Genomic DNA, 22493 nt, shown 5'->3' with positions numbered 1-22493 from the left:
TTAATACGATTTATTGAATAAATTACAGCAATTTCTATGTAGCTCTATTTCTTTCTGGTACTTCTTCTTGGTTGACTCTTGGCTCGTGTTCTCATGACTTTTGGTGGATTAGTTGACGTAGCGGCCTGTTGTGAAGCTTTACTCTTTCTTCCAGGTTTTGAAGCAGCTGGTTCAGGTTTATCACTATCATGTGCTCTAGTTCTCAATCTGCGTCCACCTTCGGGACTCTGTGTGATTCTTCTCTTTTTAGATGCTGCTCCTTTGGCTTTAGTTCTGGCACCTCTTTTCTTGGTCGTGCTCTGTTCTTCTTCTGCTTCTTCACTTTCTTCTTCTGTTTTCTCTTCATCACCTTCTTCGTCTTATCTCCATTGGTGGTGGTTCAGGGGTTAGGACAGTCAATTGAAGAATTCCAATCTCAAAAAGAAGCCGATAATGCTAGTTTGAATGCTAGTAGTGTTATACAAGGTGACAATGCGGAACAGCTGTTCAGAAACCATCCTCAATTAGATGAAACACCATCAATAAAGAGTCTCGTCAAACTATGGCACAAATATCATACGGACCAGATCATTTGGGATTCAAGTGCTTTGAAGTCAGAATCCAATAATTTCCCATATAGATACCATTTCAGATTTGTTGACACACATGCATTACCACAACTCAAAAACTCTGCAGATTCAACCACAATTCATTCAAACTTTGATGAGATTTTCTCTAGAAAATGGATTGAGAAATACAGAAACATCATTCCTTCATTATTTATATCCTTTTATGAACTTGATGGGAAATCTACTGAACCTCAAGAGATTGAAAAAGTTGATCTCGAGCTGATTTCAGAAATCAATGCACTCAAAAACCAATTGAGTAAAAGAAATATCAAGCACTTAGTCATACTATCTTCCTCTGCATCGTCTCTGACCGAGCTGAGTCTTGATGAAAGGCTAAACTTGATAAGGAAACAGACTGGGATGAACAATCGAAATTGTCTTATATTGCTACAATCTTCAACCCCAAAAGAAGTTGGTGCTCTAGTCCATTCAACTTTACAAGTGATAAAAGCTGCAGAGTTGGAATTTTACTCGGGTATGGAAAAGAAAATTAGAAGGAAAAGAGCTAAAACTATAGGAAATGCTAACGATGATTTTTCAAAAAGCTTGATTGAGTCACGCTATGCTTTGAAATTGGGGTTTATTAATGAATTTAAACAACAATATGACTATGCTGTGAAAAGTTTTGAAATTGCTTATGAAAATTTGATTCAAATTTTTGAAACACTATCTCTACAAGACCCAAACTGGAGTTCTTATAGATTATTGGTTGATATTACAATTTTTCATATAGTTAAGCTCAATTTTTATCAAGAAGCTACAAACTTGTCATATAAAAAGTTTGATGTGCATATCCAAAGTGTTGTTTATTTTCTCAAACAGAAAAATATTTCACCAAAATCTTATGCTGTTTGCAATTGGTTATCACAACAGTTCAAATGGCTTGCTCAACTATCTGATCTTGCTCCATATAGTCTGGTTCCAACTGAAATACCATACAAACCAGATGCAAAAGATCCCTTTTCACCTTTAGTGCTACCTCATTCTGGTTATCTTTATCTTCAGGCAATTCACCTTTTAAGAAGAAGAGAATCTTCACTTGAAGACCCAAATTCACTGAAAGATGTTTATTTTGCGGAAGTCAACACTGATGAATTTGATGCATCGTTGAAAAACCTTTTGAATTTTGCAAAGTTGGCATTTCAGAAAAAAGATAACTTATTTCCAAGAAGTGTTTCATTCATTAATTTTCAGCTTGCTGAGGAGCTTTATAAAGCATCCGATTTTGAAGGTGCTGTAAGATTCTATGAACAATCCTTGGAACCAATTAAAGAAGATGAATGGAGTTATTTATCAAGTACTATTTATTATAAATTGTTCAAATGTTCGATTGAATTGAAAAAGCATTATGCTTCAATTATGAATCTTTTAGAATTATGTTTGATACCTGATAAACAACTGAATCAATCAAAGTTATTGAAAATTAAATCACTTACTGAAAATCAAGAGAATTTCAAAAAAATACTTGAACCTAGTACAGATAAAGTGCTGATCAACGTGTCAACAGATGAAACGTATGATATTTTACAATCAGAAGTATTGTTCAAAAGTTCTGAATTCTCATTATCTAAATCAGCACAATTTCAAGTGAAACTGAAATCCAATCTCAACCAGATTTTGAATGAGGTTAAATTTAATGATCTTCTTATAAGTTTCCAAGGCTCGTTTTTGCCAATTTTGTTAAAATGTGATACCAATTTGCCCTCCCAAAATGTATTTGCCGTTGGTGACTTAAAATATGATGAAGATTCAAACTATCTTGTTGGTTCAGCAAATTTAACATTCAGTTCTTATGAAGAGAAAATATTGAAATTTGGAATACCAGCCAAGAAAATAGGTTCAAACACATGTGTCTCAATATCATCTACATTAGAATATAAAGACTTGTTTGAAATCAAATTAAATGTTCCAATAAACAATAAAACTTTTCAAACTCGTCATCATTGGTTTGATGATGAACACGCAAATCGAATTATCACAAATCATACCCCTGAGTCTTGTGAAATTGTCCCAAGAATTCCTGAAACCAAAGTCACAGTTGCTGAAATGAATGAGTATGCTGTTGTTGGTGAGAACTTCCAAATTAATTTGCTAGTTAGTAATAAAGATCACGAGGTTGTTGATTTACATTTAGAACCTGAGGCCAAGTTAGGTGAATCTAGCCTTGAAATCTCTTGCGGTGAAGGAAAAGGAAATAAGGTGGAAATGAAGTCATTGGATACTGAAAATGAATTGAAACAAGTGCTTTCGTTGATTGTGCCTAATTCCATTGATGACCAATCTGAAATTGTGGTCAGTATTAAGGTTACTTTTTTCGTTGGTGGTGATTATGATGTTCCGATAGTTAGTTGGTTAAAAACAAAGATTAAGGTTGTTGACCCTTTCAAGATTTCTCTTTCATTTCTACCAAGAATCGTTGATGATGACATTCCTTCATTGTTTGTGATTAGGGATAATGATCCAAAACTTCCAAAGCCTTCGAGACATTGGTTGACAAAAGTTGTTGTTGTTAATGATTTGAGTTCTGATATTGAATTAATTGGTGAAGAGCTTACATTTGTCTCAAGTAATAAACATCTTATTTGCAGAGAAATTGATGATAAAGTTGAGACTTCAAAACAAGGTGATAAGATGGTTTCGGATCATTTCATTGAAACTGTTATTGAAAATGGTCATACCTATAGAAATATTACGTTTGATTCAATGTTGACCTTAAAATACAAAAGAAAGGATTCAAATGCAATCAATGAATATCAAAACAAGCCATGGAAGTTCACTTTACCATTACTTGATCCAAGAGTTCTATTGGATATAGAGACCAATCAAGATAGCAAAGATGTTAAACTTGTCTTCATGATCGAGAATCCAACAACAAGAATTTTTTCATTTGCAGTGAGCTTGGTTGAAAACCAGAATTTCCAAATCACAGGAACAAAGACACAAAATCTTTCAGTTCTTCCATACACAAGACAAAAAGTTGAGTTTCATGCAGTTCCGTTGGCTTCTGGTTGGGTCAATCTCCCACAGTTGACAGTCTATGATCTCAACTACCGTGTGAATCTTCCAACACTACTGGTCACAGACAAGGCACAGACCCACAACAGAGAGATATTCATCCATATACAATAGAATTGAAATGGAATTCAACGTATGTAAAATTATCGTTTGTAGCTCGGTTTGTGGCACTGACCGTTTCGCGAAAGGCATTTTTCAGATTGAGAATCAGCCGGAATCTGTGGAGAAGCGAGACCTCATCTTGCTCCAATAACAAGGAAGGACATGATTTCGACTATAAAGAACCATTGAATTGACGTTTTGAAGACATCCTTTCTAAAAGATAGAAATACTCAATCAATTTTTCTTTCTCAATCCCAAAAATGTCCTTTAAACACATATTGACTTCTGTCCCAAGATCAGGGGTTCTACAAATCACATTGAACAGACCTAAAGCCTTGAATGCTTTGAATGCAGAGTTATTTGAAGAGATTTTAACTGCATTGAAAGATGCTGATCAAAAAAATGACGATTACGGTGCTGTTGTTATCACTGGTAATGAGAAAGCTTTCGCTGCAGGTGCAGATATTAAGGAAATGTTGCCAATGAATGCCTCAAAAGCCTTGAAAAGAAACTTTTTAGGTAATTGGGGTGAAATATCACAAATTGGACTTCCTATCATTGCTGCTGTCGAAGGTTATGCTTTAGGTGGTGGTTGTGAGCTTGCAATGAGCACAGACATCATTTATGCCTCTAAGAAAGCAGTCTTTGGTCAGCCAGAATCGAAATTAGGTGTCATTCCAGGAGGTGGTGGTACTCAACGTTTGATCAGAGCTATTGGTAAATCAAGAGCTATGGAATACATCATCACTGGAGACAATTTCACAGCTATCCAAGCTGAACAATGGGGTCTTGTTTCTAAAACTTTTGAGCCAAAGACTGTTCTTAAAAACGCTCTGGATTTAGCTGAAAGAATCGCTAGTGGTCCTAGATTAACTGCAAGAGCTTGTAAGAAAGCTGTTAACATTGCAAATGAAACTAATTTGAAGAATGGGTTGGATTTCGAGAGAAGCATTTTCCATTCGTTGTTTGGGGGAGAAGAACAGAAAGAAGGTATGAAGGCTTTTGTCGAAAAACGAAAACCAAACTGGAATTCAAAACTTTAGTTCTTGTATAGTCTACAATACAGCTTCATCTGGTATGAATCCATGTAATACGCCTAATCATGCTAAATAATGATAGACGCTTCTATCGTCCTTATCTCTTTGTAAATATTCCCTTTCCAATAATGCCTCTATTCTTTTTTTGATCAATTGAGGTGAAGGTTTAAATCTTGAAATCTGTTTAACTGTCTCCACTATCAACTCATTATGCCTCAACGTCTTTCTACTTTTCATTATTCTTACAATGGCAGCATCAAGCTCAAATTTTCTATCTTCATCAACTTTCTCAATGGTTTTGTTTCTTTCTGAATCACTCTCAACCTTATTGGCAACAGTCAAAACCTTCACTTTGGTCATTGGAGCACTGAATGCGCTATTAAAAGTGAAAACGTCATCGGTTTTTATATCTTTTGACATCGGTTTTTTGGTTAAAATTCTTGTACGAGGGGCAACTGCAACTGATTGAAGACTTCTAATCAAATCTGGTTTAGGAATTTTAGTCAGTTGTTCAATTTGTTGAAATGTTAGCTCATCATTCTCTTCGAATAGAAGCACTATAATACCACAGTAGAGTGACATGTTGAGTTCATGAATCTTCTTGTCAAATTTCATTCTAATGTCAATGGTACCGAAATTGTATGCCCAGTTCAAACTTCTACCATTGTGCAATTTCAAATAGTACTCATCAAAAGCTGTCTTTAATGAATCCAATTGTGTAGGGAGGATGATCTCTTGATTATTAGAACTTGGTTGTATTGGCCAAAACGTTTTAGTCAACACATTAACGTCAAAATTCTTTTGGCTGAAATTCTTGGAAACTTCTTTTGACAAGTTGATATCTCTAAACATACCCTCTAACTTAGAAGTGAATGAAGACCCGATCTCATTCTTGATTTTTGCAATAACAACTCTCTCCAAATCACTTGATGTCTTCAATAGTCTTTTGGCTAAATGGTTCTTATAATATTTCTCAAATAAATCCTTATCCTTCACAAATCTAAAAATCAAAATTGATTTATTTAAGATTTCCTCCACTTCTTCCTCTGATTTGTTCCCAGTCTTTTTAATAATATCATCAATGAAAAGTGAAAGATATTCAGCAAGTTTAACATTTTTATTCAAAAATTCGACAAATGAATTTTCAATGGTCTTTTGTAAGCTCGCATCATTATTCAAGTTTTTTAAAACCAAATCATATTTATCCTTCAAGGATATGACTTTTTGAATCCATGTGATTGCTTGACTGGTTGCCTTTTTCGAATAACCAGGGTTTTTAGCCTTAACGTTTCCTTCTTGAGGAATAGTCTCGAGTTCATTTTGCTCCAAAGCTAATCCTTCTTCTAGAATTATTTCATTCAATTGAATTTTAAATCCGTCAAAATAGTCAACCCTTGATAAAAGCCTGTATAAAAGATTCAGATCTGCAAACTTTCCATTCATAATCCAATGTTTTAAACCTTCATTTTGAAATTTCATAACTTTATCAATCTTGGACGATATTAAAATCTTGTCAACCAATGACATTAGTTTTGGATATGTGACTGTGGGTAGGTACAAGGCTGATTTATTCTGTTCATTGGTGATAAGCTCATCAATTTTCTTTAGATACATTGTACCATTGTTACCTTCAAATATTTCGGAACTTTTTCTTTCGTAATATTCATGTGTTTTTTCTAGATAGAAAGGCTCAAAATACTTTAGATAGTAATTTTCTCCCATCTCTATATTTTTCTCATCCTCAATCAATGATTCAAACATACCAATAATCGATTTCACCAAAAATATATCAATGATCAATCCATTTCGATTGGCTGTTATCTCCTCCATGACCAACAAATTCAACCTATTCCCAGTTTTATTGTTATCATATTTCACAACGTTATCACGGAATAAATTAATACCGACATCATAGATTAAAGGTAAATGATTTTCTTTTGCATAAACCCTATCCAGATACATCAAGACATCACTGATCATTCTCATGGATAGCATATGGTCTTCCCAACGCGAGCTTATAACTTTCAAAAACTCAACCTTATCGTCATTGGATTCATATTTAATATTCAAAGAGTCCTTGATCCCAAATAAATAATCGCCCACTAGGTTTTTGACTGACTCATAAAGCTGTTTCCCATACTTTCTTAATACCAAATTATACGACTTTCTGTAGAGTTCTTCGAATGAGAGTTCGTAAGCATTTTTATTTTCAATCTCTCTTATAGCATCTGCAAGGACAGCCCAAGACTTATCAAAGTCGACTTCACTGGCAAGGTTCTGGGGATCATGTGTTAGTAAGTTCACTATCATGATTGAAGGGGACCATCGAACGACGAGGTTATGAGGAATACATACCTTCTTTGGTGCTCTGATTCGATTTCTTCTACCACCGTTGGACAGCATTGCGTACAACTGCAGCGTCTTTTAAGGTGGGCTTGATCTCTGACTATCGTTCCCTTGCCTCTGTGAGCTTTTTAGACTGATCTTGAGTTGATGTTTTTTCGATTTTGGAGGCCCTGATCACGTAAGCTGTTCGCGAATTCGCGAATTTTCGGTCTCGCTTCTTTTTCGTTGAAACTTCACAATTTTTGTGCACAATTGAAAACAACAACCAACAGGAAACGTCAAACGTCAAATACTATACTGGGAAAATGTCATCAGATTTATTGGATGTGCTAAATCTTCAGCAGAGAGATGCACCTGCAAAGAAAAAGCAAAAAGTCGCTGAGCCTAAAGTGAAGCGTATGTTGTTACACCTCTGCTTACAGGATTAAATATTAACAAAAACATCTAGAGACTGGTATAAACAGAGAACTTTATAATTTACTAGGTCAGAATACGCCACCTGTTCCTGTAAGAAATCAGCAAAAGTTCAAAGATAGATTAAATTCACTTACGAAACCTTCTCCTTGGACCTGGGCTAGCTTCAAAAATGGATCCAGATCGGATTCTTTACAACTCCATCATTGGGTCAAAGGGTCTAAAGAATCGGTTGAAGCTGCAGAGGTCCCTTATAAATTTGAAAAATATAACACGTCTTTAAATATCCCATCGTTCACTGAAGAAGACTATAACAATTTTATTGCTGATGAGCCAATAGATGGAAATAATGAAATGGATATCGATGAGAATAAAGCACCAGACTCGAAAGAAGAAGAAACCAGTAAGAAACCAGAAACAGAAGATGATGAAACCAACACTGAAAAAACAGCTTCAGAAGTAGAGGAGATTGTTAAACAGCTACCTTGGGATTACGAAGAAACTAGATATTTGTTTGACTTAAGCATTGCTTTTGATCTAAAGTGGGTTGTTATTAACGATAGATACGATTTCAAGGGTAATTCGCGTTCAATTGAAGATCTTCAAGAAAGATTTTATTCTGTCTGCCAAAGAATATTGATTCATGAAAACGATAAGGTCGAAGATACCCAAAACTCAAATTTGATAAGCAACTTGAATTTCAATAAAAGGAAGGAAATCAAGAGAAAAATGTACCTCAATAGATTACTGGAGAGAAGCCCTGCTGAAATTGCTGAAGAAGAATCTTTGCTCATCGAGGCGAGAAAGTTCGAAGTATCTGCCAAAAAGACTATCACAGAAAGGGCATCTTTGCTACAATTATTGGATTCTCCTCAATCTAATGGATCAATCAACCAATATCTCAGCTCACAGGGATTGACACAACTTTATAATTCATTAATGACCGAGAAAAGAAAGCGTCGTGTTGATTCACCTGCTCCTGAAAATCCTCTCACTGCGTTGAATGAAAAGATAAAACAACAGCATATTCAAAGACAGAAACAAATTCAACAAGAAAAACTAGAACAACAAAAGAAAAAAAAGGAAAACCCAATCTCTACTCTACTTTCAAAGAATTTGACACCAAGAGAAGAAGAAGAATTTGGTTTAAAAATTCATGCAGAGAAAATATCACCAGGTGTTGCTTTGAGATCCACTAAGCTATCAACTTTCAAACCTGGTGTTCAAGCAAAAATCACCACAATACTTAATGAAATGGGCTTGGGTAAAAAACCTTCATTGGCCACCTCAAGAGTGGTAGCGAAACAGGAAGAGCTTTACAAAACAATTAATATACTTCTTGAGCTAAAGAGACAGGTCGATAAGCTCGAGGCAGAAGCCAAGATAATTAAATAATAAAGGTTCAAATGGGGTTATAACTTTATCGTAGTCCGTCTTTCTACATATTCAGTGTACCTCAAATAAATTCCATTCAAAACCATTCATCTTCCACTTCACCTTCATAATTTTGAACGCCTGAGTTTTCACCGTATACAGTCTCATCATTAAGGCCACTGCTTTCTGAAAGCTTGAAACGATCCATGAATTTCTCATACTCATGTAGCAGCTTTCTTTGTAGGTCCTCAGAGTTCAAGTTTTGATCTATTGGTAAATTTGCCTCCCTTATACAGTGAGAAATATCCACAGGAACTTTAACCAGGAAAGGAGAATCAGTATCTGGAATTTCATTGTCAAAGATAAGACTTGTTGACATAAAAACGAAACTTAGATCATATAGAACAAAGTAATCATTGGTACCATCAAGAATATTGAATAAAGCAGAAAGTATCCTGTAAATATTTATACTTGATAACAACTGATAATTATAATAATTGCTGTTTTTATGTTTGAAAATATAATGAAACAGCTTCACTGTTTTTGCCAAACAATAAATGTCCATCTGTGAGAAACTTTTCGTTTGTTGCAATAGGACAGAAAGAGACTCAGAAATCTTTGCCAATAAAATCCAACAAACCGGTAACCTAGTCAAAAGTTCAGCATGAATTGAAAGAAAACAGCAGATGTCATAAAATGATGAAATGGATATGTCAAATAAGTCATCTTTGAATAGTTTATTTCTGATTAGTTGTGGATCCAAAGGTATCTTGTTTGAAACTGTATCAAACAACTTTTGTTCAAGCAGAACTAACGAATTTGAATTCACCTTTCTCGCATTTGCATTTCTCTGTGAGGGGCCAATGATGATTCCCAACTCTCTCTTTAAACCATCTAACTCCTGTTCATTACTCAAATAGCCAACGCACCCAACGTCGAGAAATTCGACTATCCGTTTCACGTATTCCTTGTAATGTAAATTCCCTTCACTGATTGAATTTTTCACTTCCGAGCCAACAAATTTCACCAGAGAGCTCAGCAATCTCTTTATAGTGTAATCCGATTCGTTATCCAGGACATTCACAATAAGGTCCAGTGTCAACTGAAACCTTTGGCTTTGAACCAATACCCCCTTAGTGTTGATTAACTTCGAATCAAACTTTTCAATCTCTCTAATGTATGAGTTCAGGCTCGAGCTGTATCTTCTCCCAACCAAATTCTTTACCAAAGATATGATGAATGTTTCTCTCTCAAGTTGGTAAATTTTATTACCAGAGTGCCTCAAAATGTAAGTATATATGAACGGTTCATCATCAAAATCACTGAAGCTCATCAATCTACTCCAATTTGCTAGGTCTTCCGAGACTAATTTACCATTGATGCAACACCATAATGCAGGGGCTAGAGCTGGGCTAATATCACCAAAACTGTGTTTCAAAGATTCAAATCCCTCCTTTTCAGTCGCCAATGTGGAATAATCTCTAATCAAAGGCTCGCATATTTTTAAAAAAGTACCATCATGTTTGAAAGCTGACAACTTAATAATGAGGTTTTTTTGAGTTTTCATCTTGAAAGACTTGAAATTCAAAGCATTGAAAAAAAATTTGATTGGATCTAGTTCTTTTATTTCTATGCATTTCAAAACCACTAAATCCAATGACTTAAATGTGCTGACAAACCCGTTTCTCTCATTGATTTTAACGGTAGATTCTATCATTTTGATAATTATTTGAATATCTAATTTTTGATCTATTTGATAGCCTGCCAAAAGCTCATTGATTCTGGACTCAAAATTCCTCTTGAAAGCAACTGATAAACATAATAGAATATTAACCCTGTTACAGAATGTGACACGGTCCATTAAAGCACCTCTTGAGACAGGTATTATCTTTTCAAGAAATTTACTGGAAGGCTTGTCAGATTTTGTGGAGTAATCCAGTAGCATATTCAAGTAAGTATTCATTGATGTATCTTTGTTGATTCCAACTTCTGAAAAAATAACGGGGAATGACCTTTCAGAAGGAAAATTGTTGAAACGGTTGATTTTTAAAGCTTCATACACCAATGATAGAAGCTCTTCAGTCAATGACCATTTGAACCTAGTTGCAAATTTATGGATATAGCAGATATCAGATCTCAACCCGTTCAAATCTTCATTTTTGATGTGAAGTAAAAGAACATTAACGACAGGATTCCACATAGGCTGTTCAATAGCAGAAAAAAGACATATTGCTTCAACAAATTTCATATCAGGAACAGAAAGATTCCGCAACACTTCAACAATTGGACTGAACGAGTTTGACGATATTATCTCCATGGAATACCTGAATAGACCAGTTTCCTGCAGCTTAAAACAAAAAAGGTCACCTCCTAGGTGACATGCAAATTCCAAGTAAAGTTTTGTTGTTGCCAAAACCTTGGACTGGAAATCATACCCGTATATATGATTTTGGTTGAACTTTTTGGAGCAAATATCATAAACAAGATCACAAATACTCAAAAGATAGAATTCTATATCTTTAACATGTCCTTTTTTCATTATATTGGATTCGATCCTGATTTTAAAACTATCGACGACTCCAACTAATGACCTTATTTCATCAAGATCAAGGTTTAGACAAAAGCACAAAACTTGATTTACTGATTCAATGATATCAGACTTACTTAACCCTTTTAGGAATGATGGATCAACAAAATATTGGAAAACTTCGGATAACTTCTCTGAAGAGTCACCGAATAATTTTGAAAAGACAAATGTTCTTTTCCCAAATGTCACTTTAGCTTCTTGGATATTTGGCAGCTCCTCATTGTTGAGTGATTTGAATATAGATGAACCTTTAAAATTTAAAGTATCAAGGTTCTTGTTGTTGAATTTTTCAAAATCTTTTGGAACTTCCCCCCTAGCTTCCCCATATATTTGCTGATTTGGAAGGCCCCTTAGAGCAAAACTCTCACTTAACCCTTCATAGACTAAAGTTGATGCACCAGCGTTTCGTGGAAGAAGGTTTTCTTTGTCAGGTGTGATGTGGAAAAATGGTTGACTGGTTTTTTTCGGTCTATCTTCTTTGAGCAGATTGACTATACTCTGATAATTTGTATTTGTTGTCTGTATGCCCAAATGTTGTACTTTATTACTCAATATTTTAGACGTTGGATGATGGAGAGGTTTTGGTTTTGAGACTCTTTTGAGAGAAGGAATGTGGTTCCTCTTTCGAGTGCCGGATCTCTTTGGTGCCAAAGAACGAGCAGATGAAGAACGAGCAGATCTAGAGCGAACACTTGACGTAGAATAGTTGTGTGGCTTTGATGCACCAGTATTTCTGGCCTTCTTATGGTTTCTTTGGACAGGTTGAAGCATTGGGTCCAGTTCAGAGGTTGCAACTTCGGCCTCTCCATCTAGTGAGTCACCATCGAAATACTTTAACTTGTGGAATACATGCTCATCTTCAACTGTAGGTTGGAACATAGATAGGTTGCTGTCAGGCGTGAGTTGTCTTTCTCTTCTAACAATTTCCATAACATCGTCTTCATCACTTTCACTCGAGACATCATGATAAGCGTTCAAAGCAGCGTTCTTAACTGAAGCTGAACCAACCTCAACTACTTCTCCTTCTGAGTCTCTGGCTATTTCATGGTCAATTGCTGTCTCAGCAGCTGAAATTTCATTCTCTTGAGAGTTGACCCCTGTAGTGAAAATATCGTTACCGAACGCTTGAGTTGGTCTATTAGCAGCTTTTTTGCGTTTAGCAATACCGACTTGATATTCGGATATATTTCTCTTTCTGGGAACACTTTTCTCCATTCTTTGAACTTTTTGCATTGAGAAGAAAGATTTTGGTAAACCAGATGCTCGAGAAACAGCATCCAAATCCCTGTAGATATGGCCCCTAAATTTTACCACAGTCTCTTGTTGCTGTTGAGAGGCATCTGATTCATCGCTAGAAGAATCTTGTGAAGAGCTTGATGAATATTTTTCATCGCTTTCCAAATCTTCCGGTACTGTACTTTCCTCATCAACAACAGATGCTTTTGTGGTGGTCTTTCGTGCTGTTGGAGGTTCTGGCAATTTAAATCCATTTTTCAAATACTTCTCCAAGCATCCACGATGGTACATTTCTATAATTTCTGGTCTTTTTTTCACCAATTCTGTTGCATCTTCTAAGGGCATTCTTAGAGTGTAAGAAACAGAGTCAATCGTATAAATGTGTTGTTGGTAAAATGAAACATTTCTTCTGCGTGTTGCCCTTCTAGAGTTTTCGGAATATGACAGATCTTCTGATGAAGCATTGAGAATATCGTTGGAGTTACCATTCTGGCCCTGGGCGCCATTGATCGATGGCACTATTGTTGGTGAAATACTGTGTCGAAGAGTGTTTTCAAATGACCCTTCGATGTTGGCTTTCAGCAGTGTGCTAAGTGAGTTCTGTCCTGTCGTTAGTAAACTCCTATTGATTCCCACAACGTAAATAACACTTACTGTTGATTTGGGAGCAAACGAGCTATTGTTTTCTAATTTTGAAGCCAATATGGCTCTCAATATCTGAGGCGAAAGAGACAATAAACTGTCGGTCCCTAGCTCATCTTCTGAGTCTGAGACATGAGGAGATGTCATATGACAATATTGATCATTTAAATTCTTCTGTGGCCTAAGTAATAAGCCTCCTTCTGGTCACTGGATATTGATTTCGACAAGTTCTGGATTCCTATGCTAAAAAGTTTTCACAAAATGTAAACAAATTATTCAGACCGTTATGTTTTGATTTAAATTATAATAATTATCAGTCGCGAAATCTTCTTCCGGGTATCACATTTGGTTTCGCGAATTACGCGTTGTACTGATTCTCATTTAGCTTTTTGAAGCTGTTGGTTGGTTGTTGTCGTTGGTTGCCAGATCTGATAGCATAAAGTCGATACTTTTGTATGGATATCTGGAGCACTCATTAGAAATGTCAGCGCAGATAAGATCTCCTTCAAAGAGGCACTCGGTTCGTAAAATATTTTGATGTTTATTTTGGGATCGTATTCTAACAAATTTCATCTAGATGAGTACCATTGAATCAAGTGTTACAAGGCTCCTAGTGGCTACAAAGCACCTTTTGGAAAGTCTTACACAATGGGCAAAAAAGTCAGCTACAGAGACAGATATATCGGATTCTTACGTCCAATTGGGGAATGAGTTCAAAGTTGCCTGTAGGGCGTTTTCCAATGCTGGTGTTGATGTTACTGATTTGGGTGATGTCCCACACTCTTTAAGAGTCGTTTTAGAAGAAGCATTGTGTGAACCACCTTCACAGGAAAGCCTAGACAAATTCTTACCAACAATCAGAGAAATTATTGTGACACTACTTCAAAATTTGAAAAATAAGCAGGCGATGGTGCGTTCTTTGAGGGCCAACCGCTCTGATGATCCAAATAGAGCACATAGAGCACAAGAAGATGAGACACACAAGAGGTCAGTATCAAATTCTTCGGCCATTTCTGGGAGACCTTCTGCATCACGTTCTAGCTCCTCTTCCATTCCAAAGCAAAGGTCAATATCACACACGGGTGTCACTTCATCTTCAAAAGAAAACCTTCCTTTGGAAGAAAAGAAAACAGAGAAAGAAAATGAATTCAGAAGTCCAGCTGCTACAAACAATGCCCTTCTTCAGCTTCAAAAGGGGGACTCTTTACAGCGTCGTGCTTCAAGGAGGTTTTCAGCTTATCAATATGCTAAACTTACAAACTATTCACCTGGGAGAGATCCTGAGCTTCCAATAGATCGTGGCCAAGTTGAATCAAGGAAAGGTCCTGGACTGAGCTCCCTTCAGCTGGAATCCACAAAGGATGTCGCTAAAGAGGGTGAAGATGGCAGCATCAATGTTTTCTTGAAAATTGAGGAAAAGGTTAAAAAGGCGGTGTTATCCACTCCAGTTTCATTCACATCATTGAGATTATTGTTTGTTGAAAAATTTGCTTACTCACCAGGTTCCGGCTCATTTCCTGACATCTACATACAAGATAATGTAAATGGGGTATCATATATGTTAGAGGAACATCTGTTCTCCGATATCAAGGAAGGTTCAATAATATCACTAAGTATAAATAAAACTGATGATTTCCTAAGGGAACTCAAAACATCTTTGCAGTCATTTCAAGATGACTTCAAGTCGAAATACGACCAATTTACACAAAGCACAAAAGAGTATGTTGAAGATTCCAATAAGAACATGCTCGATAAACTCGAGTTAATGATAGGAGGCTCTGATCAAAAGTCTATTAAAATGACAAAGAGTGCACCCCTTGAAAAAAAGCCAACCCGATCAATGTTGGAATTGGATGACATGTCGGATCTTATTGATATTCGTCATGAAGTTTCAGTGATTAAGCAAATCAACAACACCAATAAAGCATCTTTCAAGTCATCTGTTGAGCAAGTTTTACAAAAAGTCAATGAGTTCAAGGCCCTTTCGTTTGAATCCTCAAAATCATCCAACAGAGCGTACATGGAAGAGTCACACCAAAAGCTCTCCACTACTTCAGATGGCTTGTTGACCAAGTTTGACGATTTACAAGATGTGATTGAAGCTTTGAGAAAGGATGTTGCTCAAAGAGGTTCTCGTCCTTCTCAAAAACAATTGGAGCATGTCTCAAAACAAATCACTGATGCAACTTCTGACCTTGATACAATGGTTAAGTATATTTCAACAGAAAAACCAAATTGGAAAAAAATTTGGGAGAGTGAATTGGATACAGTATGTTCCGAACAACAATTTTTAACACTACAAGAGGATCTTGCTCATGACTTGAAAGAAGACTTGGAAAAGGCCACTGAAACATTTGATCTTGTGAAGCAATGCTGTGAGGAACAATCAAAAAACCCAAAGATGCGTGCAGCAAATCTTCCTATCCCAGAACCAGGAAGTATGGGAAACTTGAGAGATGCACTTCTATCAGAAGTTGAGGCGTTGAGGCCAAATCATGATGGCCGTGTTGAAGCTATTGAGAAAGCTGAAAAGCTCAGGCAGAGGGAAAGACAACTTTCAATGCTTAATGGGTTTGAAGAAGAACTGGGTGGATTTGTTGAAAACGCAAAGTTGAAAAAGAGTGGTGGTATCGAAGAGGTAGAAAGAGTTCGAAAAATGAAGGATGAACAAAATTTAAGAAGCAACTTTGCTCCATTTTAATAAGTAGATATGAATATGCATTTCAATATACTTCTATTAGCATTTTTTCCAAAAATTGGATCACTTTACATAGTTTTGTGTGTTTGTGTTTTAATATGATCAAGAAAGCTTGGATTATGGTGATCTTAACTTCTTTCAATAGTAGAACATCTGTTCTTTCTGAACTAATTACATTCAGCGTATCTTCAATGATTTGATTGAAAAAGGTGCCAAAGTTTTTGACGGTTGGCGTTATTTTTTTGGTTCCTTGTTGATAAGATTTTGCTAAATTAGTTACTAAAATGAAAACCTGCTTTAACACAGTACCTGCATCATTTGTTTTCACAAACTTTAATGTGTTGCTAGATAGACGTATTTTGAAAAGCCACAATAACTTTTGAGTCAATTTCTTATGGGACCGGAAATTTGACAATCCTATTGTTTCATATTGCTTCAAAACTGCAAGATTGGATATGTTGATATCGTATCCACAAAATGAAAATACCTTGCTCTCTTGCTCGTTGTAACCGCCACTTGAAAAATTTAGGAAAGTTTTCAGCTTATTGACCTTCATCCCGTACTCTTCAAACCCCAAGCTTATCATCTTTTTAACTTGAAGGATGCTGGTTTTATTTGTTGATATAATCAAAAAATCGTCAGCCAGTCTTAAAATCAAGCTTTCTGTTGGTTCAAGAAACTCAAATTTATCATCCACCAACTTATCGTACACCAAATCACAAAATATACTTGAAAGATGTAACCCTTGAAAAACACCTTTTTGGCGCCCATAGCTCTTGTTATTAAATATAGTGTAAGCTTGGTCAACTTGTGAGTCAACAATAGCTTTTATCTCTTCTCCGCGTAGTGACACAACATAGTCACTTCCCAGTCTTAAAGTTTTGCTTCTTTTCTGTTTGTGTAGGCTTTCTGATACGGTGTCCATTGTAGCCAGGTTCTTGACGTTTTTGACCGTTTGTGTGACCAGGTCAAAATTAGATGTTGAATTCAAATAATAAACCACATCGTCAGAAATCAGTTTCGAGGTACAGCTCTTAATAATGTCTTTGGGTAAATTATCATAACATTTTTCAGCGTCAAACTTGATAAAATAAAGTAAGGGGACAGTACCATATTGAGCGTAGAGCATCTTTTTAAAATTCGATAGCAGAAGAGGAACATCAGTGACTGAAGTAAGCCTAGGAAATTTGGGTTTTTCGAGTAGGCGAGCCTGACTTAATATCTGTCTAGTAGGTCTGACTTCTTTCTTTATGTACTCATGATAATCGGCTTGCTGTTCAACATTTCTCCCTCTTAAAGGAACATTTATCACTCTGAAATCATTGTTTTTCTTTGGCATCACTCTCAGCAGGCACCTGACTTCGAAGTTATTGGAGTTCTCTTTCGGCTTGAATTCAGTTAATTTGACCAGATTTTCATTTCTATACTTTTGGAAAAAGTCTTTTGAAATTTTATACCATGATGAATGACGGAAATAAAGTAGGTCTTTGGATGAAGATATATGGGTGATGTGGAAAAATGATGCTAGCAATTTGTTAAAAAAATCTGTGAATAGCCATCCTAAGAAGCATGTGAAACGATTATACCGTGCTTCGTGATCTTGTTTATTCCATTTTTTGCTAGTGGGTTTACCTAACCAGTGTATATCTTTTAGTTTAATATGGTCAAATAAATCTGTCACTTCCAAACCCGCATCTTTGTTTCCTAAAATCAAAAAACTCATATTTCTCAAAATAACAGACTTGTTGTGGGATGAGCCATAGATACCTTTGGGGAATATTGAATCAAAGACAACTGAGCAGAATCTAATGACATCTTCCTTTGGTATAGATAGAGACAAAATATCATCCTTGAGCTCGCCTTCTCTGCAAATCTCATCAAAACATCGGAAGTAGGGGAATTTTTGATGGTTTGACATTAAAGTAGTCAATAGCTTTGAAAACCCTCTAATTTTCGATTCAAACTTCTGATAATTTTTCACATTTTCAAGTTGTTGCTGAAATATTTTCTGAATCAACTCCTTTCTGGAAGGGGGGAGTGGATTATATCTTTTGGCTTGTGAATGGTTTTTGTAGAGGCAAGATTTCAGCGAAAACATATCACGTCTCCTCGATCTGTTTGTAGCAATGTTGAACATATTTTTACCGCAAAGTTGTACATATTCACTATCTTTTTTCATAAATACATTATAGTTGACCAAAATATGAGCCAATTTTGAGCTTCCAATCAAAGAATGTAATAAACGCCATTGGTGAGAACGTATGAATGTGTTTGAGAAATTGGATGAACTGGTGTATATATTTGAAGCAACATTGTTGTCTTTTGCAACTCTGTATCCCTTGAGCAAAACATCTGCATCACCTCTATAAGATATCAAAAAATCTTTACATTTGTTTATTAGTTTGTCATGATCTAAATTATCACCATCGATGTCTAACTGAATATTATCACACGGAGCCAATTGAATGTAGACGTTATCTAGTTTAAGATTATCCAGGGCCTCTGAAATTGGGGTAATATACTCAGCACCAAATATCTGTCTCAAAGTTGACACTATAGGCTTGATATCATTAGGCATGACATTTAGAAGCACGTTACTCTTGAATGTTGAACTTTTCGATGCTTGACCTGGAAGCTAGAGTAAATAGACGATTTCGCGAAAGAAAAAAAAGCGGTGAGTAAAATTTCATTAGAATACAATAATAACATCTGCTGCAATTCCTGGAAGTGAAATTCTCTGGGCTTGGTGGCATGGTTAAGAAGAAGCAGAACAAATTGAAAATAGATTATGAGAAATGTATCATAGAGGACAGGCTCCTTCAAATTAAGAACCAAGCCTATGTTAATGATCTCAAACTAGTGAAGGTGTGGACAATTGAAATAAGTCCAAAGGATTCGCCAAAAGTGTTGGTCTTAGTGCGACAGCTATCATCACAAGATCCTGTATCGCTTGTTCATCTGAAAAGGATTCAGCCCATAGATGGTATGCTACATGTTGTGCTCTGTAGTACAGAGTGGCTGGAAGAAAGCCAAATTGCATTGAAGCTGTCCAACATGGATTTCAACTACAACAATCTTTGCATGAAACTCGTGCCTGGGCATTGTCCAGGCACTAAAGAATTGTCACAGGATTGGGGAAAGAAATATTGGCCCTTGGTGTGGAAAGGAAACCCAAATGATCAAATTTTGAACGATGTGAAAATCGATATATCGTTGATAAAGAACCACCTTGATCTAATCCACTCATTATCAGTTGACTCTACAAAGCAAGGCCTTCCTATAATAACATGCATTGTTGATCCTCTAAATAACCAATTACTTGCGACCACAAGAGACCTCAGACATATACACCCATTGAAGCATAGTATTATGCAATGTATTGAAACTGTATCGCAAGATGAACAACGGAAAAGGGGTGAAGATTCAAATTCTCAACATTATCTATGTTATGGGTATCATGTTTACACAACTCATGAGCCCTGTTCAATGTGTGCAATGGCACTGATTCACTCAAGAGTTTCAAGACTCATCTATTTAAAATCAATGCCTTCCACTGGTGCTTCAAAACCCTCTAGTGGTGAAGGTTATACTATCCACGATCACAAGCTATTGAATTCTAGATTTGAAGTTTGGGAATGGACTGGGGATGAATATAAAGATGTTCCTGGATTGAAGGATATTAATGCATAACAAGAATCACTCCGCTGATGAAGTTTCACTTTGTAGCTCTTTCATCAAATTTGTCAACTCATCAAGTGAGGTATGATGCTCAGGTGAATCATTTACAAAAGCTAAATCATTGAGGTCTGAAATCTGCTCCTCAAACACCCTCAATTCATTGTTGTAATTTTCCATGGATTCTTCGAGTAATTGATTATATTCTGTGTATTATTCTAAGATCTTTTACAACTACACATACGCTGATACATTATAAATTACGTACTGATCATGCATAATTAACTTCAAAAAAAAAAAAAATATAGCTGATAAAACCGAATGAATTGAAAACCGATGGCCTTAAGAGCTAAGAAGACAAGGTTATCTAATGACAGATCAAGTCTAATCTGGACACAAAATCTGGCAAAACTAATAGACGATGAAAAGAAAACAGTCGACTGCCATTTATGTCTGGTTCATTATATGTTTTCGCGATTTTTTTGTCAATTGTTGTGTTTTGATTTTAATTCTTGGGAAGAGTATGATCTATCTCTTGAGAAATAACGAAGAACCAAGCCGCAGGAATGGTCACAGAGAAAGATCTCCTGTCTGAATTCTTATTTGAAAGAACAAATTTTCCCAATTTACTCTCACTCGAGAAGTTCAAAAAGCTTTTCCCTAAAGGGGTCTCTGATTCCACTGTCAAAGATGTTTATAACCATTTGAGAAAACTCGACGCTAAGAACAAAAAAGTTATACAAAAAACAATAGATAACGATACTGTACCGGTTAGGCACGGGGACTCTTTGCTTGCTACAAAAAACGAAGAGTCAATCGAAAAAATCATGATTACACTAGACTCTATATCAAAAATTATTGACGCAGAGCTAATTAATGTTGCAAAAGTAAATATAGTGACAAATTCATATTGTAATAGTTGCATTTTTGATTTTTAATTATTAAATAATATCATTATAACTCAAATCATTTAACTAGCTGGAGAAGGGTCAAAACGCATTTGAATATAATGTTATGAGAATTAATTGTAATTAGAGGTTGATTTTATTTTAAACTGCTTAAAATTACTTGTGAATATTTTAGTTGCGAATTTTTAATTGATATAAATATTAAATTTTTCGATCCAGCAGCAGTTAGTACTTTTATTTAATAGCTGGATGTTAATATCTAAATCTAACTATTTATTGATTGTACAACGATTCGAATAGCTTCACGATAAGGCCAAAAATGGACCACTAACAAATCTTGAATAAAATGCGACATATGACCTTTAATAATTTGAGTGAGGTCATTTTATAGTATCATGTGCTGTAATATTGGCTGCAATATTTAGTAATAGTCCAGACAGACATCAATCATGAATTGCTTTGTGAAGCAAGATCTACATTTACCAATAACATGTGAATCAATTATATGACTAGACTATCAGAAACAAACATTCAGTATATTACAATCATATTAAACTATAAAAGATATAAAGTCAAATAAAGCTTAACGTATCTCCAAGTCGTCATATCTTCTTCTATAACTTCTTCTTTTATTCGAGCTATCATCAATTCTCATAGACTCTCTCTTTAATCTTCTGATATTTCTTTCTTTTTCTATTTCCCTTTTCTCTATTTCCCATTGTGAAAGTTCTTCCACAGATGGGACCCAGCTAGCACCAAGTGTTTCATGATCTAACCTAACACCGGCCTCATAACCGAAAGCTGATTGGTTATATATTTCTTGTGGTAAACGGCCATCAATGCAATCCTTCTTTAATTTTAAAATTGATTCATGTAATGTATGAGCAATTGCAGGTAAAAACTCCAGAGATAGACCTAAATCCATAACAACATATTTGGCAAACGCTTCTGGTGTTATCATATCATTGGTTAAATCCCATTCCACTCTATCTTCATATAATTTCTTGTCCAAATTACAAGATAGCTCAATAACAACATGTATGTCTATGTCTTTAGGTAGCTGGATAGTGACAAGATTGGTATATTCTTCAATTTGTGATTTGATGGAATTGGCAATTTGATTTTGAAAAGAATTTGGAAGATCCATATCTTGACACGTTATTAATGCAAATTGTTCTGGAGTAATAAGTGTTTCATTTAAGTTCCACATGAAAAAGTCAACTATACGATTAGAATTGTGTTCCAAATTGATTCTAATAGGGATCAGTATTTCTTCATTCACGCTATTAAAGTTCAACTCATATTCAGTAAAATTCAAATGTTTTGTCTTTGCAGCAAGTTTCCCTTGGAAATTATTTGAGCTTGAAGCATCACCATGGTTGTTGGATGCGTAGTTGGAGTACCCGTCCTCAGCATAGTTTGTATCGTTTTCATCATCAAAATTCAAATCCTCATATTCAGCGTAGTTGACAACATTTTTGGTTCTCTTTGTGGATCTTGTTGGGGCTGCAGAGATGTAGAGCGCAGTCTGCTCGTGCTTGACTCTGTTGTAGAAGTTAGTGGATAGCCCCTGCGGCAAGACTGGCTTCTCCATTGTGACAATAACGATGTTGTTGTTTCTGACTTTTGCATGTAAACAAATCTGCTCAAAGACCCAAGAGCGTATAACAAAATCAAAATGTGTTCGCGAAAATGGTCTGTGGAATCCGGGTAGCACCTTCATTTCTGGCTAGCCCGGGTAAATCGAAGCCCTAACAAAATTTTATTTCATATCGACGTGGAAAAACCATCGACGGCCAGCATGTTAAGAAAATTTTTTTTTTCATCTTCTCTTCTTTTTACTATATATTT

At 35.7% G+C, this 22493-nt stretch overlaps 8 protein-coding genes across 8 annotated transcripts; 5 read left to right on the top strand and 3 right to left on the bottom strand.

Moving 5' to 3' along the window:
- Positions 1-188: 188 nt before the first annotated feature.
- Positions 189-3737, top strand: WICANDRAFT_105988 (uncharacterized protein; the record flags this gene model as incomplete). The annotated part of the gene is made up of 1 exon (XM_019180460.1): positions 189-3737. One exon carries the CDS (start codon positions 189-191, stop codon positions 3735-3737), a length of 3549 nt encoding a protein of 1182 aa, XP_019038382.1.
- Positions 3738-3985: 248 nt separating this feature from the next.
- On the top strand, positions 3986-4768 carry WICANDRAFT_79700 (uncharacterized protein; the record flags this gene model as incomplete). Its single annotated transcript, XM_019184937.1, has 1 exon — positions 3986-4768. The coding sequence occupies one exon, from the start codon at positions 3986-3988 to the stop codon at positions 4766-4768; it is 783 nt and encodes a 260-aa protein (XP_019038381.1).
- A 1016-nt stretch (positions 4769-5784) lies between these two features.
- Positions 5785-7039, bottom strand: CUL3 (cullin CUL3; the record flags this gene model as incomplete). Its single annotated transcript, XM_019186443.1, has 1 exon — positions 5785-7039. A coding segment is annotated over one exon (1255 nt), but the record flags the coding sequence as incomplete, so codon positions are not given.
- A 374-nt stretch (positions 7040-7413) lies between these two features.
- Positions 7414-8917, top strand: SWC4 (Swc4p; the record flags this gene model as incomplete). Its single annotated transcript, XM_019185783.1, has 2 exons — positions 7414-7504; positions 7557-8917. The coding sequence occupies 2 exons, from the start codon at positions 7414-7416 to the stop codon at positions 8915-8917; spliced, it is 1452 nt and encodes a 483-aa protein (XP_019038379.1).
- A 76-nt stretch (positions 8918-8993) lies between these two features.
- MMS22 (Mms22p) lies at positions 8994-13508 on the bottom strand (the record flags this gene model as incomplete). The annotated part of the gene is made up of 1 exon (XM_019184936.1): positions 8994-13508. The coding sequence occupies one exon, from the start codon at positions 13506-13508 to the stop codon at positions 8994-8996; it is 4515 nt and encodes a 1504-aa protein (XP_019038378.1).
- A 430-nt stretch (positions 13509-13938) lies between these two features.
- BUD6 (formin-mediated actin nucleation enhancer) lies at positions 13939-16062 on the top strand (the record flags this gene model as incomplete). Its single annotated transcript, XM_019181889.1, has 3 exons — positions 13939-14395; positions 14501-15122; positions 15171-16062. The coding sequence occupies 3 exons, from the start codon at positions 13939-13941 to the stop codon at positions 16060-16062; spliced, it is 1971 nt and encodes a 656-aa protein (XP_019038377.1).
- Positions 16063-18810: 2748 nt separating this feature from the next.
- TAD3 (Tad3p) lies at positions 18811-19749 on the top strand (the record flags this gene model as incomplete). The annotated part of the gene is made up of 1 exon (XM_019185782.1): positions 18811-19749. The coding sequence occupies one exon, from the start codon at positions 18811-18813 to the stop codon at positions 19747-19749; it is 939 nt and encodes a 312-aa protein (XP_019038376.1).
- A 1142-nt stretch (positions 19750-20891) lies between these two features.
- SFH1 (Sfh1p) lies at positions 20892-22236 on the bottom strand (the record flags this gene model as incomplete). The annotated part of the gene is made up of 1 exon (XM_019180459.1): positions 20892-22236. One exon carries the CDS (start codon positions 22234-22236, stop codon positions 21226-21228), a length of 1011 nt encoding a protein of 336 aa, XP_019038375.1. The 3' UTR covers positions 20892-21225.
- Positions 22237-22493: the final 257 nt, after the last annotated feature.

This window comes from Wickerhamomyces anomalus, assembly GCF_001661255.1.
Source record: "Wickerhamomyces anomalus NRRL Y-366-8 unplaced genomic scaffold WICANscaffold_4, whole genome shotgun sequence".
Taxonomy (NCBI): domain Eukaryota; kingdom Fungi; phylum Ascomycota; class Saccharomycetes; order Phaffomycetales; family Wickerhamomycetaceae; genus Hansenula; species Hansenula anomala.
This window is presented reverse-complemented; position numbering and strand designations above follow the sequence as displayed.